Below are 14,280 nucleotides of genomic sequence, written 5' to 3'. Positions count from 1 at the left end.
GTCTCACATGCAATGTTTTTTGATAACTGATTGTATTCAATACACAGCATCAGTACATTTTTGTTCCCATTGCTCTTACATAATTAAGTAATGATCTGAAAGAGGTCCAAAGCAATGCTACAATGTATTTCATAATTTTAAAAAAAAAATCCTTCAACCCGGTTTTAGCATGCTTTCAAAAGTAATGAAAAATTTAAAAATCTTGATAGCTATTGCCTGGGACTGTATTGCCTGTATTTCAAGATTGTCCTACACCTGTACATCTCTTAAATAGATTCTAGTGGCCTAACTTATTGTTTGTTTATTTTACATTTGATCAATGATAGTTATAATGATGACCTAACAGTTATTTCAATTATTCAGTTACAAAGCCAACTTTGCAAAAATATCTGACAGCAGCACTAAGGTCTTCCAGGAAGTACACACAAAATGATTTTTTTTTGGCTTCATGCCTGTATTGACCAATGATGTGGAAATTATAACAAAACGAAAATGAAATGAAGAGAAATACACATGGGGCTAGCTATGTACATGTATGCTGTGATAGGAGACTAGAGGGAGCCAGTCACCCTCAAATGACTCAAGTTTACGGCAGGCAGAGCTGTCTGGCTCGGTGGTTGCACAGCTGCTAAGAGTTGTCCGCATTTGTTCGCTTCTCTCTGTTGTTATCCTATGTAATTACAATGCTTGATTGCTCTCCAATTTATCTCCCATTGCTTTCCAAAAAGGCTGTACAACCTGTGCAGATATATTTCCTACCTCGTGATTTATTCTGAGATCTAGGTTTAAACTGGGGCATCTACTCTTTATACATTCATAAGTAAATATATAGTTCCTTTTTATAGAAAACATGGTAGCTTGTATTAGCAGCTAGAGGGAGCACGATTTGAACAGAAGGTTACACTGGTCAGAGTCTTTGGAGCTGATACTTGTACCAAACAATATTTTGTCTGTATGTACATGTACTTTAACAGAGCATGGTGAGCCGAATAGGTACTATGTAAAATGTGCATAGGCAACAACACATGATCCATCCATGCCACACTGTACAGAGGACAGTAAGATAATCAAGAAACGTAAACATTTAGTAAAATATTAAGCAATATTGATATTTTAGAAGATTTATGTATATTGCTGCAGTAAAAGAGGTAAATTTCTATGGGAATTAATACACCAGGCGCTATTAAAGTAATGATCGTTTTCACTTGAAAATGTGAAAATGTACCTTTAAATCATTCAGGAAAGTCAGAATCCTTTATCCCTGTTAAGAAGACATGTGTTTATCAAATTAGTGATTTAAACAATGGAAACAAAAGTTTTGATAACTAGAGCGCCGGAGGATGGCAAGTAAGGACATGGCCTTGCTTGACGATTGATGATTAACTTGAATGGGAACAGTATAACAGTCAGGATAGAGAAGTATCATAAGAATGAACTTGTATTATGTTGTAAATTCTCAGAAGCGTGTGATTAAATGTCAAGTCTGATGATAACACAAAGGCTTATTTCCGCAAGATATAGTTCGGAAAGTATGAGCCTACTCAAGGTATCAATTTCAAACTTTGAACATGTGGGTTTAACCAACCATATTTTTACTGTATGTCTGATTTTTAGATAGATAAAAGTTTGCCTTTCTTTTAGGGATACAAGATGGTTTCATTTTGAATTTGAATATCATGGAATAAGAATCAAGATAAATTTAAAGGGCTCTGTAAATGTTTGTCTGTATTATTTTTTGGTAATCCTGAACAAGTGTAAATTAGGTAAAAGATCAAATTTTAAAAAATAATTCTAAAGATATTTGGGTTGAATCAGTATGTTACAAAGAGTAATTTATCAATATTTCTTAATCTGAATGCATTGATTGATATTATGTCTGCCATTTCTTTAAGCACATTGACAGTTACTAATCGGCTTTTCTTTTTTTCTCTTCTATTTCTCTTCCTATCTCCCTCAGATTCTGAATAAGAAAGAGAACAAGGGATGCGAGAGTCCGGACCCTGACTCTGAGTCCTACATCCTAACGCCACGCACTGAAGCCAAATACCAGAAGATCAATGAGGAATTTGACAGAATGATGAATGGTGGAAGTGGGCAACCCATGAGCAGGGTAAAAAACTCTTTTTAAGACGAGCATTCCGCATCTTGTGGGTTGGCTAAGTTACTTCGGATTCAGAGCCCTTCAAAAATAAACCTGGGGAGTGTTTCACAAAGACTAAGATCTACTTTAAGTTGGACTTAACTATGGCAGGCAGTACAAATCATCGACACAAATCTACAGAATTTTTTTTTTTTCGATAGTTTAGTTTAAAGAGGCATGTTCCCCGTATTCCAGAGGGCGTTCAAAATACGTACCCGCTGGCGGACGGTGCTAGCTGCCTATTGACACCAACAGAATACGGCTCTTACGCAGATGGCATGTTCCGAATGCCCGGACAATACCGATTATCGCATACATGTGCCGAAGTAATGCCAATCGCAGTTCGGCTCTAAGATTCGGCTGCTGTTTCCGCCCACTTTCGTGACGTCGCGATCGTCAGCGATCAGCTGGCTTGGCGAAGGCAGGCCAGGCCGCGCGTACTTTGATTGACAGCTGTATGCAAATTAGAAGTCGATCTTCGGAACCAAGATGGCGATGACTAGAGCAGCGATAACTACACTGGCGGGAACGTGCCACTTTAATGAAGGAAAAAATCTTATCTAAAGTTCATTATGGTGAAAGCAACCAGTGGCATAATTGGCCTGCCATAGTTGAGTCCAACTTAAAATCGATCTTAGTCTTTGTGAAATACTCCCCAGATGCATGAATAGAAAAGGCAAGAAAATTCTGCGCACATTGTCTCCAGTTTTGTTGCGTGACCATATTGTGTTTGATGTTTGTGGAATAAGGTTTAAAATTCTTAAATTGGCAACTCATTTGATAGGTTCAAAGTCACTGATCTTGAGCATGAGAGTCATCGTGGCTCATAATCATGGATATGGTTTTCATTGACATGAAATTTTGCTAGAACAATCTAGAAATAACAACAAATATAATCATTGCCAATTTGAAGAAGAGGCGATCAATTCAGTCTCCAAGAAAAAGCCAGTCCTAACAGGGTTTAATAATAAGAATGATCCAGGATTATTTACTTCCTTCATTGAGCCTTCCGCTTCCATTCAGGCACCCCAACTCCTAGATTGGATGTAGCAGGCTTGTGTTGTTTTAACATCAGGACGATGGTATGGTATGTGACAGGTGCAGAATAGAAAGAAGCACCTCTTCTGTTTATGACAGCTCAAGGCATGATGTTTGTATATCATGTTCTGTGCATTGTATTAGGAGCCATGTGCAAGTATGTCCTTTGTTCAAGAAAGCATCATGTTGATTTAGAAAACAAGAGGCAGCAGGGCCTCTTGCATCAAAACTTGTGTTTAAATATACCCAAAATTTAATGTAAATTCCAAAGGTGCATTAATTTTTAGGAGTTGCACTTTAAATTCATCTTTCTATGTAGGAGGTGTACAGTCTTATCTTTGAAAATACAAATTGTTGCTATGATGTGTCTACATCAATTTAAAAACATCACATACAGTCTATAGCAGGTGTCTGCACTAACTTTTTTTCACAGAGGGCCTCGGATAACATTTTAGGGTTTGCATTGGCTTCCTGTTCAGTTTTGAAATTTGGGGTGTCCAGAGCTAACATTTGAGAAGCCATGTGAATCAGGTATATGTCGTTGTCAAACCATGTCTAAAGAAAGGAGAGATTACAGAGATAGAGTGTTATTTATGAAGTGGATAGAATGAGGAGGCGCGATAGCTCAGTCGGTAGAGCAATGGTCTTGTAATCCGGTGACCCGGGTTCGAAACCAAGTCGATGCGCTAGTGCCCTTTGGTAAGGCATTAATCCTCATTACCAGGTCCATCAGAGAGGACCTAAAGCTGTCGGCCGTCTGGTTGCTTACTTACAAGCATTTATGCTAAATAACAACCACCATCTAAGATTACTGAATTTTTGTTTTTGTTTCTACAGTCACAGATCCCTCCAGAGTACCCAGCTTCCATGCCCGTGTCCGTCCCACAGACCTCCACTATACCATACAACGGAGGCCACCATCACCATCACCATCATCCACATGGTCAACCCAGTCCCAACAGCAACCACAGCCAACAGCAGCAACAACAACAACAACAGCAACAGACACATGTAACCAGCTCCAGTCTCATGCAACCGCCCATTGCCCGTAACAGCCTCAGCCCGCAGCCTCACATGCTGAGTAGGACGAGTCTCAGTCCGGGTCCTGGTCCTATGCGCAACAGTCTTAGTCCTCAGCCACAGATCTCACGAAGTACACTCAGTCCACAACCGCCCAGACCAGCCAGTACAGGTGAGCATTACAATGAGAAGGATTGACTAAGCCCAAGTCATATCCGACTTGTTTAGTGTGGTGGCTTTTAAAGAAGGACTGTCTATTAAACAGTGAATTAGAACTTGTTTTCCAATGTTAATCAGCATCAAAATATAAGCTTCTTTTGGGTCAATTTAAAGAACCCTGTTTCTTTCCTGTGGCAATTCTCGTTAATGCATGGCTATGTCTTTCGTGTATATGTATTTCATTATTTCTACCAGATATACTTTCCTCAGAATGCCATTCTTTCATTGAGTAAACAGTATGCATTTTGGCTTTAGTAGGTGCACAATGGGAAATTCAGATATAAATTCCTTGCAAATACGATTTAAAGCAGAACTGCACTACTTGTAGCTACTTGCGTCTTCTATACAGCCAACAATGCCTCAGTGGTACCCATTGATCCCCCATGATCCCCTTTTCTTATGTTAATTGAGAGCTGATTTGATGAGATAACCACCTGCCAGTAACCACGCAGGGAGGTCTAATCCCTCCTGGCCAAGCTAGTGCAGATATGCTTTAAAAGAAATCAAGAAAGGGGGGTAAAGGGAAAGAACCTTCCATGCTGTCCTCTGTTCCATTTTTCAATGATATATCAATTCTACAAGGAATATATTTTCAGCCAGGAACAATTCTTTGGAATGAAATCATGTAGATCTATCTTATTGAAGCATCTAAAGACCCAATCATGCGCAGTCACGTCTACCCTGCGCCCACGCCAAGATGAATCTCCCCGCTTTTCTCATGAATCAGGCGGCGACGTCAAAAAATAGACGGTTTGCTATGCCGTTTGGTTTCCAGGTCCTGCGGAGCGGTGTCCCTGGTGCTTGAGTTTCTTATGTTAGAGAAGTCCTGGCGTGGCTAAAAATAAAGTCGGGCCCTCCTCCCCCTTCCTTCCTGCCCTTCATGCTGCTTGCGCTCACAGAGAGAGGGAGCCAGAGCGGGCATCACTCCTCACCTTCTCCGCTTTCTCTCTGGCACATCTCAACATTTTCAGCATTATTTGCAAGGTCTTCTAGTTAGTGTTCACACCATCATAATGGCCAGTGTCCCTGTTTCCTAGAAAAACTAGTTTTTCTTCAGTTTATAGCTCCATCTGCTTTTCTCGTTGGCTAAAAGCAAAAGAAATGTATTGCATTGGAACATCCTGACTCTATTTGCAAACCTTTTAGAGTTTGTGCATATAGTTCCAGATGGGGGAAACCAAACTGATAGGTATATTTTCTCTTTCAAAAAGAGGAAGATTAAATTCTGTAATGTAGTTAAATATGATTTGCTAGATTGAGTAAAGGCATCCTCCAAGGAGATTCTGTTCAACTTTGAGTGCTCTCATTTGGTTTGAACACATACCTTGGTGCTTCTATCTTATGGTTGGCTGGAATTATGTAAGGGACTTTAAATGACAGTGCCTTTTACATAAAAATGTGAGCATGAACATTTAAAAAGAGGAGGCACGATAGCTCAGTTGGTAGAGCAGTAGTCTCGTAATCCGGTGACCTGGGTTCAAAACCAAGGCGATTAATCCTCATTACCAGGTCCCTCGGAGAGGACCTAAAGCTGTTGGTCCTCTTGTTGCTTATTAACAAGCATTTATGCTTTCTTAGCAATCAAGTAAAATAACCACCACTACGCACAAAAAGCACAATATTTCTTTAATTTTAGAACACTCTATAGCTTTTAATATTGCAATTGAATCATTGAATAATTGTTAGCTTGTGCTTAAAGCTCTCAGTAAGTCCAGTTAACCTTGAAACAACATGCAGGATAATGTAGGTCCAGGTTGGCTTTTCATGAATATATCTGGTTATGCATTATCTCATGTTCATGAACCTGCATTAGTCCTTAATGTAAAGAAGTTTATTTGCAAATGTTACTGCCAATAGCTTAAAGACCGTCAATACTACTGGGCCAGAAGAGATTAGACCACACAGCGAGGTCACTGACAGGTGGCTATCTCATTAACTCAGCTCTGAACTAACATAAGAAAAAAAGGATCATGGGGGACCAACAGGCACAGATTGGGGAAGTTTTCCATATAGAGGGAGCAAGTAGCTACAAGTAGGACAGTGGGGCTTTAAGGATTATTACACATTTCTTGTTACCATTATTATGTGCATATTATTGTTTCATTCACATTTATTATTGGCATGTATCACACAATTTTGTTTTGTAATATGTATCCCATTTATGTTTTTGCCAACATTTTTTATTTCGCTTGCCAAGTTACTGCTTGTTTGAATCTAAAGAAAAAAAAAGGGCCAATGGGGTTTAAATATTTGGCATACTTGAGCATCCCTGGTGAAAAAGACATCAATCATTATTTGCTTTTTCTGTTTGTTTGTTTTATTTGTATGCTTTCCCCCACCCCATCTCTCGCTATATGTTGGTCACATCAACTCACTCCCTGCATGACTCATCCCCGCTTCTTCCCCTCCCCCCCCCCCCCCCCCTTCCCCACCTCACGGTACCCATCTGCTGCTCACCTACCCCTGCCTGCATCCTGGTTGCATGTTTACCCGAAGCAGAGCCGCATGTGACAACTGTGACTGTGCCCAGGGACAGGGGCAAATCCCCTGGAGGCTTGGGGCCTCAGGAAGATGCAGGTACCGCTAACAGTTTTATTGCAATCCCTTCAAGAAACTCATTTAATTGTTTACTAAAAGATTAATGGTTTGCTTAAAGGAACTAATCAACAATAATTGTTTTGTGCTAGTAGCCTGTAACATGAATTTCTACTTTTAACATTATATCTGTGAAGAAATATTGCAAGCTTAGAAAACAAATTCACTTCTTAATAAGAACAAAGTGTCTTGTGCATGGACAAACCAATATACTCATTCTGGTTCACCTAAAATTTTGCACACAAGGGAATTTCCTTGAGGGCCTTGATGTGTATGAAATATTCCTTTTTTCCTTCATTGTATATGATTGTTAAACATATCAATGTCTCATATAGTTTTATTAAGTGCATTTCATATCTGCTAATATTATTCCAATCGTAAAGTTTTTTGGTAAACATTCTCCTTTAACAATGCCGCACCCACCCTTAATTTACAATCATGATTATACGGAGAACCTCTCAATGACATTCTGAACTTAATAGCTTGGATATTAAAATTTAGCAAAAACAATCCCTGAACGATATAGATAATTACTGATAATATAACCTTTAACCCTTACAAGTATTATACCAATCAAATAAAAACAGTTATCTTTGCATGTTTTCACCTTAATTTACCAACATTGCCAAGAATTAACTTTTCAAACGTGTGCCTTCTATTGTAAATTCAGCTAGTGTTTATGTCTACACCATTATGCACTAACCAAAACTAATTTCTCTAAATGCATGACATTGATAAACACTTTTGACTTTTGTTTCTGTAAGTCTGATTACAATCAAAGCCTCTTCCTTTTGAGTAAATTTTCTACGTTTTTGAAAATCAATAAGACATCTTAAAGGGATAGGGTATCTTTGCCTCATATTCTTAAAAAAAATCCTGGACTTAGCTCATGCTGCAATCATGATTATAAACCTTTAGGTCAGTCAGGAATCCCATGACTTTTACAAGCTGATCGCTTGTCTGATTATCAAGATAGTTATGATTAGAACTAGAAATGTCGAAACCGTTTGCCGAACGGTTTTTAACAACACTACGGTCTATCGGGTATGAAAACGAGTATGGTAAAACCGATCACTCAAAGATTTTGTTATCATTTTGAAGCGCAATTTTTTTTAGGGCTTCAATATCACACCATATCACAGACTCTGATATAAACACGTAGGGCCAAGCATCTCAGATTTGTAAAGCTGGAAACATTGTTACACAATGCCTTTAAGCCTCATTCAGATATGCTGTGGTAAATAGCAGCACATAATAAAAATTTATGATGATGTGTAATACACTTCACATTTCTGTATCTTATAACACAGAGCTAAGTGAATACACGTAGGACTTTACTTGCGCGCAGTTGCTATTAATTTACATGTTAAAACAAAATCGCTGTTTTTGTCAGGCGTTTTACCGTGTCATATCTAAAGAAGCCATAATTGCGGCCAGAATGTATGACAGCGTGTAATTATTGCCCCAGTCAGTCTACAGTGACTCTTCATGCTATTGTTCTTGCATTGATATCACTATGCATGAATACATTGTCTGTAATACATCTGTCATCAAACACCAATTATTTGATTGCATTTACTTGTCTGTCATTAACAATTCTAAACTCACATCCTTCGTGAATCTGTTCTTCGTGCCTATTTGGCGTCCTAGTACTACTACACTATTCCCCTGTGTATACATGTATGTCATATTTTGTATGTTAAAACAGCAGTCTTTCCTTTGCTACTTGTATATCTGTGTTCTACTGTTTTATTCAAGACTTGTTGTATCACCCCTTTATGTTCCATGCCTTTATTCTCTTTTTTTATTATATTGTTTTTCTCTTTATATTGATTAATTTCATCCACGTTCCAATTCTTGGGTGTGCTCTCATTTCTTTCTCTATTTTCATTCTGTCGTGTCACTGTTTGACTGTATTGACGATAAAGCAAAATAAATGTGTGTACCATTACATTACATCCTGCTAATTTACATGTAATCAGTAGTCTCTTATTCAGTTTACATGTAGCTTTAGAAATATATTTTTCATGATAGTTCTTATTTTTGAAAATCTCTTGCTTCATAATAGCTTAATCCAATTTTATACTATTATTTATACTATACTGTAAGAAAATTAAATAATTTGAATGTTTTTATATAATTTTTAAGGAATTATATTTGATTTAAATGTAGTAATATATTTTTTTTATAAACAATACTTCCTTGACAATAGACTTACAATACCAGAAGCATCATAGAGATAGTTAGGTGTTCATTTGTCGCAAGTGCTTTCATGTCGTCATAGGTCATAATTAATAACAGCTTCCTCTCCTGCGGTTAACCTATAAGACCAATCACTGTATAAAGCCTGTCTGGTTGCTACTTTGTTAATCACCTGTCATCTCTCTCTCTCTCTTTCTCTCTCTCATTCTCTCTCTCTCTTCTCTCTTCTCTCTCCTCTGCCATTGTCGACCTACAGGAAATACATACTTTCATGTGCCGACCTCGAACATGAACCCGGTGTCGCCCAGTGGAGGAGGGGGCAACAACAACCACCTCCCTCTGAAGGCCATGGTCAAGCAGCCTGCCCCAAGGCCAAACCTCAAGGTCGTCATACCAAGCTCAAGAGGGAACATACCTAATGTGAGTCCAAAGGTCTCAGGACAGCAAGTGGAATTGAAAGGGTTTAATTATAATAACAATAACAACAATATCAACATACATGAGAAGAGTATTCCTGTAGCGTATTTTCCACTTGGATGTTCAGATGCTTTTCATATATATATATATATATTTTTTTTTTCTTATAAGCTGTCCAGTCATGAATTTGTGTGTCTATTAGCCTGTTTTCTGTAAGCAGAATAATTCCTTAAAATATGCCAGGTTTGTAATCATGACTGCTTGTTGGCAACCGCAATCATGATCCTTTTTTTATGATATGAGAAGTGACATACCAATAAAATACCCACAGAATAAGATAATCGCTGGTGGTTATACAACCCTTTGCTCTATCTTACCTGTAAATCATTGTCTGTCATTTCTGGCAGAAGATGTTGCGAGGAAATATGAAACGTGTAGATTGATGATGTGTGGGATTCATCTATTTTTGGACAGATAGGAAGTATAGATGAAAGAAACCATACAATAGTTTTTCATTGTAAGGCTGCTTCTAAAAATCACTTAATTCATAAACATGTTATCATGTTGTGAGTACTTTCTTAGATACAAGCTATCTAATCTACCAAGTGTAGGACTGACACTCGTTTTTTACAGGCAGATAAATCGTGAATCCTGCTTTTGCGAGTACGAGACACGACTCTTTATGTACTGAATGCTACATTATACCACTGGAAGGAAAATTACAATCGCTTGTTATTGAGACTAGTTATGACATATGTTTTATGTACCCATATGTACCCTTTTAATAAAAGAAAGTACCTTTGATTTAATGTAGTATTTTATGTAGTATTTCATATATAAATCATAATTCCATTTCCTTTACTTGAGAATTTCCCTTCTGAAGCATTTTATATAATAATAATAATAATCTTTTAGTCCACTCCGAATTACTGGTTTATGTGCTGAAATATTACTACATGATGACAATTCTGATTTTGTTTGTTGTGAATTTATGAATGCTCAAGCATCCAGTATTTTTATTGTCAGTATAATGTATCCTATCCTTTCATTCCAAGTCAAAAAAGTAAGTGTACTGAAAAGCAACTACCCTTTATTATTAATCAAATAATTAATGTGTGATGTCTCTGTTTTGTTTACATCTTTACAGCATGCTGCAGCAGCCCAGTTAGCGAATCAGCCGTTAGCGACGCCAGCGGTGTCCCTGGCCACGCCTAGCAACCCACAGGGTCTTGCCAACTATCCGTCGTCGTTACCTACGGCATATCAAACGGGTAGGTTGCATCATCCTAGTCAGAAGGGCATTAACTCCTATCATTTAACACATAGTTAACACCCTTCTGGCTCTCAACAAATTTAGGGAATTTCTTTGATGGCAGAAGGATGTTAATCTGAAATATTATGAAGAGCTTTCCATTTGTTTAAAATGGTGTTTAAAATCCTAATGTTTGAAGTAGTGCCAAAGGTGTGGTTCTTAGAAAGAAAAGAAAAAGAATGGTTGTTCCAGTAAGAGATACCTCATCCTGTTGCCCATTAAAAAAATTGTGTACCTGTGTAAACTATGGAGAACAAAAGGAGGTATTCATAAGTACATCTTCCTGTTGACTTGTATAGTGAAGAATACCATTATGCAGGGAGATAAACTCCTCAAAGGGGCTTTTTATGGGAGATGGAAGAATGATCAGCTGTAAGAGCTTTATACCAAGTATAGATAATCTCACAAAAAGGGTATATCATACCATGTTTCCATATGTTAAAGCGTACAAGTGACACTGATAGTTAATTGGTGTGAACGTCCCCATCTTGGACAGTCATGACTCTGTCTTCACATGTATGCCTCTCTGTAGTGTGTGTGCAAGGACGATCAATGGAAATGATTAGTTTGGATACATTTCCCCCCGAAAGGGCTTGTGACTTGAATCACCCATTATGGTGGATACATGTCATTTCTATATTGTACATGGAAGAGTGGTACTTCCAGAAAGTTTCCTAAAAATCAAAAGCTACACACCACACCAGTGTAAATCCTGCATTAGGAACGATAATCCTGTCTGCTTCGCTATATTGGTATGGTATTTTGAAATCTAACATCAATTTGAAAAACTATGTGTATAAAAAATAATAAAAAATTGAATAAAAAGCAAAATTCTATAAATTCTATAGATATAAATATTGCATGAATCAAAATCAGAAACTTAAAATGTGGTCCAGATTCACAGAAGTTTCATGACACATAGAAATAATCAAAGCTCTCCTTCTTTGCATTTTTTAAAAGCTTCTTGCCATGATATTAAAAGGGTCGTTGTATTGCCTTTTTAGTTCTCAGGAGACAATATTTTACTCATTTACTAGTATGCAAACACGTACATGTAGATGTATTCTTCTACAAACCCTTGCTACTTATCAAATTACGGGAAATTATCTTTTGTTTGACTATTACTATTTTTACCGTAGATTTAATGTTACCCTCATGATACTCTCCATGGTGATGGAACTTGTAATGTTTAATGAAGGGAACTGTCGCAAAAAAAAATTAAAAAGCATTTATGGTAAGGTTCATGTATCATTTTGTTCAGCATTTAATAGGGTTAAATGACCCTGGATCTGGTGCTTGATATAGCACGAAAAATCTATCTTATTATTTCTGAAGGACCGAGTTTAAAATTTCTCAGACTTCCTGGTACCATTCTATAGCTGTCAGAATGTGTTAGTCTCAAACAAATATGTACACTGAAAAAATACATACTATCTCTATACCTTTACACAAACACAAGGGAACACCCCCCCCCCCCCCCTCCCCATACCTGACATGTTATTGTAAGGGTAGCGACGCGCCGTTATTCCCCGCTTCCCCTCTCATAATGGGGTTATCCTTCCTTTTGGAACCCACGCTCGGAACCGGGACGCCCCAGCCTTACGTGAGTCATGGTGCTGCCATGCGGGGGCTGATATTCACTGTGCACTGCCAAATTTAAAGGGCATGGTCAGAAGCTTCCCAAACAATTGTTTTATTTGTATTTTTAACTCTTTTACTTTCAGGGCCCGTAACATAAAGAGTTATCCCCCTTAAAAGACATTAAAATAATCATACCACCTCCAATCTATCATATCTTTTCGATTACAAACTTCTTGTTCTGACTAGTTTTGGATTCCATGTCGGTATACTATTATACCAAATATCAGTTTAAATATTACCTCTATGATTGTACTTCTGTAAAGAGAACTTGCTTATGAAAATACTCCTTAAAGCCCCACTGTACTACTTGTAGCTACTTGCTCCCTCTATATAGAAAACAATGCCTTAGCGGTACCCGTTGGTCCCCCATGATCGCCTTTTTCTTATGTTAATTGAGAGCTGAGTTGATGAGATAACCACCTGTCAGTGACCACTCTGGGTGGTCTAATCCCTCCTAGCCAAACTAGTACAGATGGCCTTTAAAGCCTATAAATGAATACTGATTACATAACTTACATGCGCACGATCCGAGTATTCGTCTCAATGGTTTTACAATTTGGGTACGAATGACCTTGATCTGCCCATGCGCAAATCCTAATTACGAACTCGCTTATTAAATGAAGCTAAGAAGAAAGACTATGAAGGCTTATTGAAATAAGAATTGATAGCTTCAGGTATAATGATGTTGATTCACAGGCAGTAGGGTAGGTTAGTCAATGTGCCACTGAACTTGTCCTTCTTTCATCATGATTCAGTGAGCATTCCAAGCATATTAGAGACTAAATCTGGTTGGAGATGAGGAGGAGGCGTTTGTGACCTTTCCATGTTTGAAAATTGCCTTGAAATCTCACGTAACAGCCTCTTCCTTATGTCTAAGCTGATCTTTATAACACACATTTTCTGTTAGTTTACATGTATAAGACCTTGGCGGATTCACCAGGTTTATTCTCTCTCTCCTGCTGTATCACACACCCTTCTTTTTCTCTTCCCCATATGCCTTTAGATAAGGAATTTTATATTGTCTCTTCTAGTGTATGTACCCTTTTATATCTTTCTATAATTTGTTGACTTGAAGTTTTAGTAATGACTGAAGGCTTTATTGGAAAGCAAGTTCCCTGTGTCACATATGTAGCTGTTTTTAAAAGTGTTTAGAAAAGTGTTCAATAATTGTACCAATATAGTTCATTATGTTTCCTGTTTTGCTATATGTCCACGTAACAGAGGAGACATAATGGCTCAGTGGTAGAACAGTGGTCTCCTAATCGGGAAACCCCTGGTTCAAATCCAAGTCAATGAACTAGTGATTTTTGGTAAGGCATGATTCCCTGGAATACATGGGTAAGACTTATAACTGTAGCCCCACTTGTACCTAGTCTAAAAAACAAACATTTGCCGTAACGTAACGTAAACATCAGCATTAAGATAAATGAATTTCTTATCTTATTTTTGTTTTTTCAGGTGGGGAATTTCCCCTTACCAGTGCAGACCTAAGCCAGCTGACCAACTACAACTCCCCGCTGCTGTCGGGCTGGAGTCATCTTCAGCAAGGCCCTCTAACGGCTGCTATCCAAGCTGCTGGTATAGGCAGTCATAACCTGTAAGTATATTATACCATCCCTCCCTTCCCCCTCCCTATCTGCCTCTCCCCCCCCCCCCCCACTCCCCTTCCCTACCCTCTTTCCTCCCCCTCGCTCTT

At 38.1% G+C, this 14,280-nt stretch overlaps 1 protein-coding gene across 2 annotated transcripts in view; it reads left to right on the top strand.

Annotated features, from left to right (window-relative positions):
• LOC591326 (myocyte-specific enhancer factor 2C) overlaps positions 1–14,280 on the top strand; it is a 47,452-nt gene that overhangs the window by 26,437 nt on the left and 6,735 nt on the right. The window contains exons 4-9 of one of the 2 annotated variants that reach the window (XM_030976471.1): positions 1,958–2,110; positions 4,016–4,370; positions 6,917–6,994; positions 9,471–9,634; positions 10,779–10,902; positions 14,043–14,181. In XM_030976471.1, the coding sequence (XP_030832331.1) occupies positions 1,958–2,110; positions 4,016–4,370; positions 6,917–6,994; positions 9,471–9,634; positions 10,779–10,902; positions 14,043–14,181 (1,013 nt within the window). The remainder of the gene's footprint in view (positions 1–1,957; positions 2,111–4,015; positions 4,371–6,916; positions 6,995–9,470; positions 9,635–10,778; positions 10,903–14,042; positions 14,182–14,280) is intronic. The other variant, XM_030976472.1, reaches the window with a different exon arrangement.

The sequence above is a fragment of the Strongylocentrotus purpuratus genome, unplaced genomic scaffold (genome assembly GCF_000002235.5).
Source record: "Strongylocentrotus purpuratus isolate Spur 01 unplaced genomic scaffold, Spur_5.0 spur5_scaffold_9, whole genome shotgun sequence".
Lineage (NCBI taxonomy): Eukaryota > Metazoa > Echinodermata > Echinoidea > Camarodonta > Strongylocentrotidae > Strongylocentrotus > Strongylocentrotus purpuratus.
The sequence above is the reverse complement of the archived record's forward strand: the minus strand, read 5'-3'. Positions and strand labels throughout refer to the sequence as shown.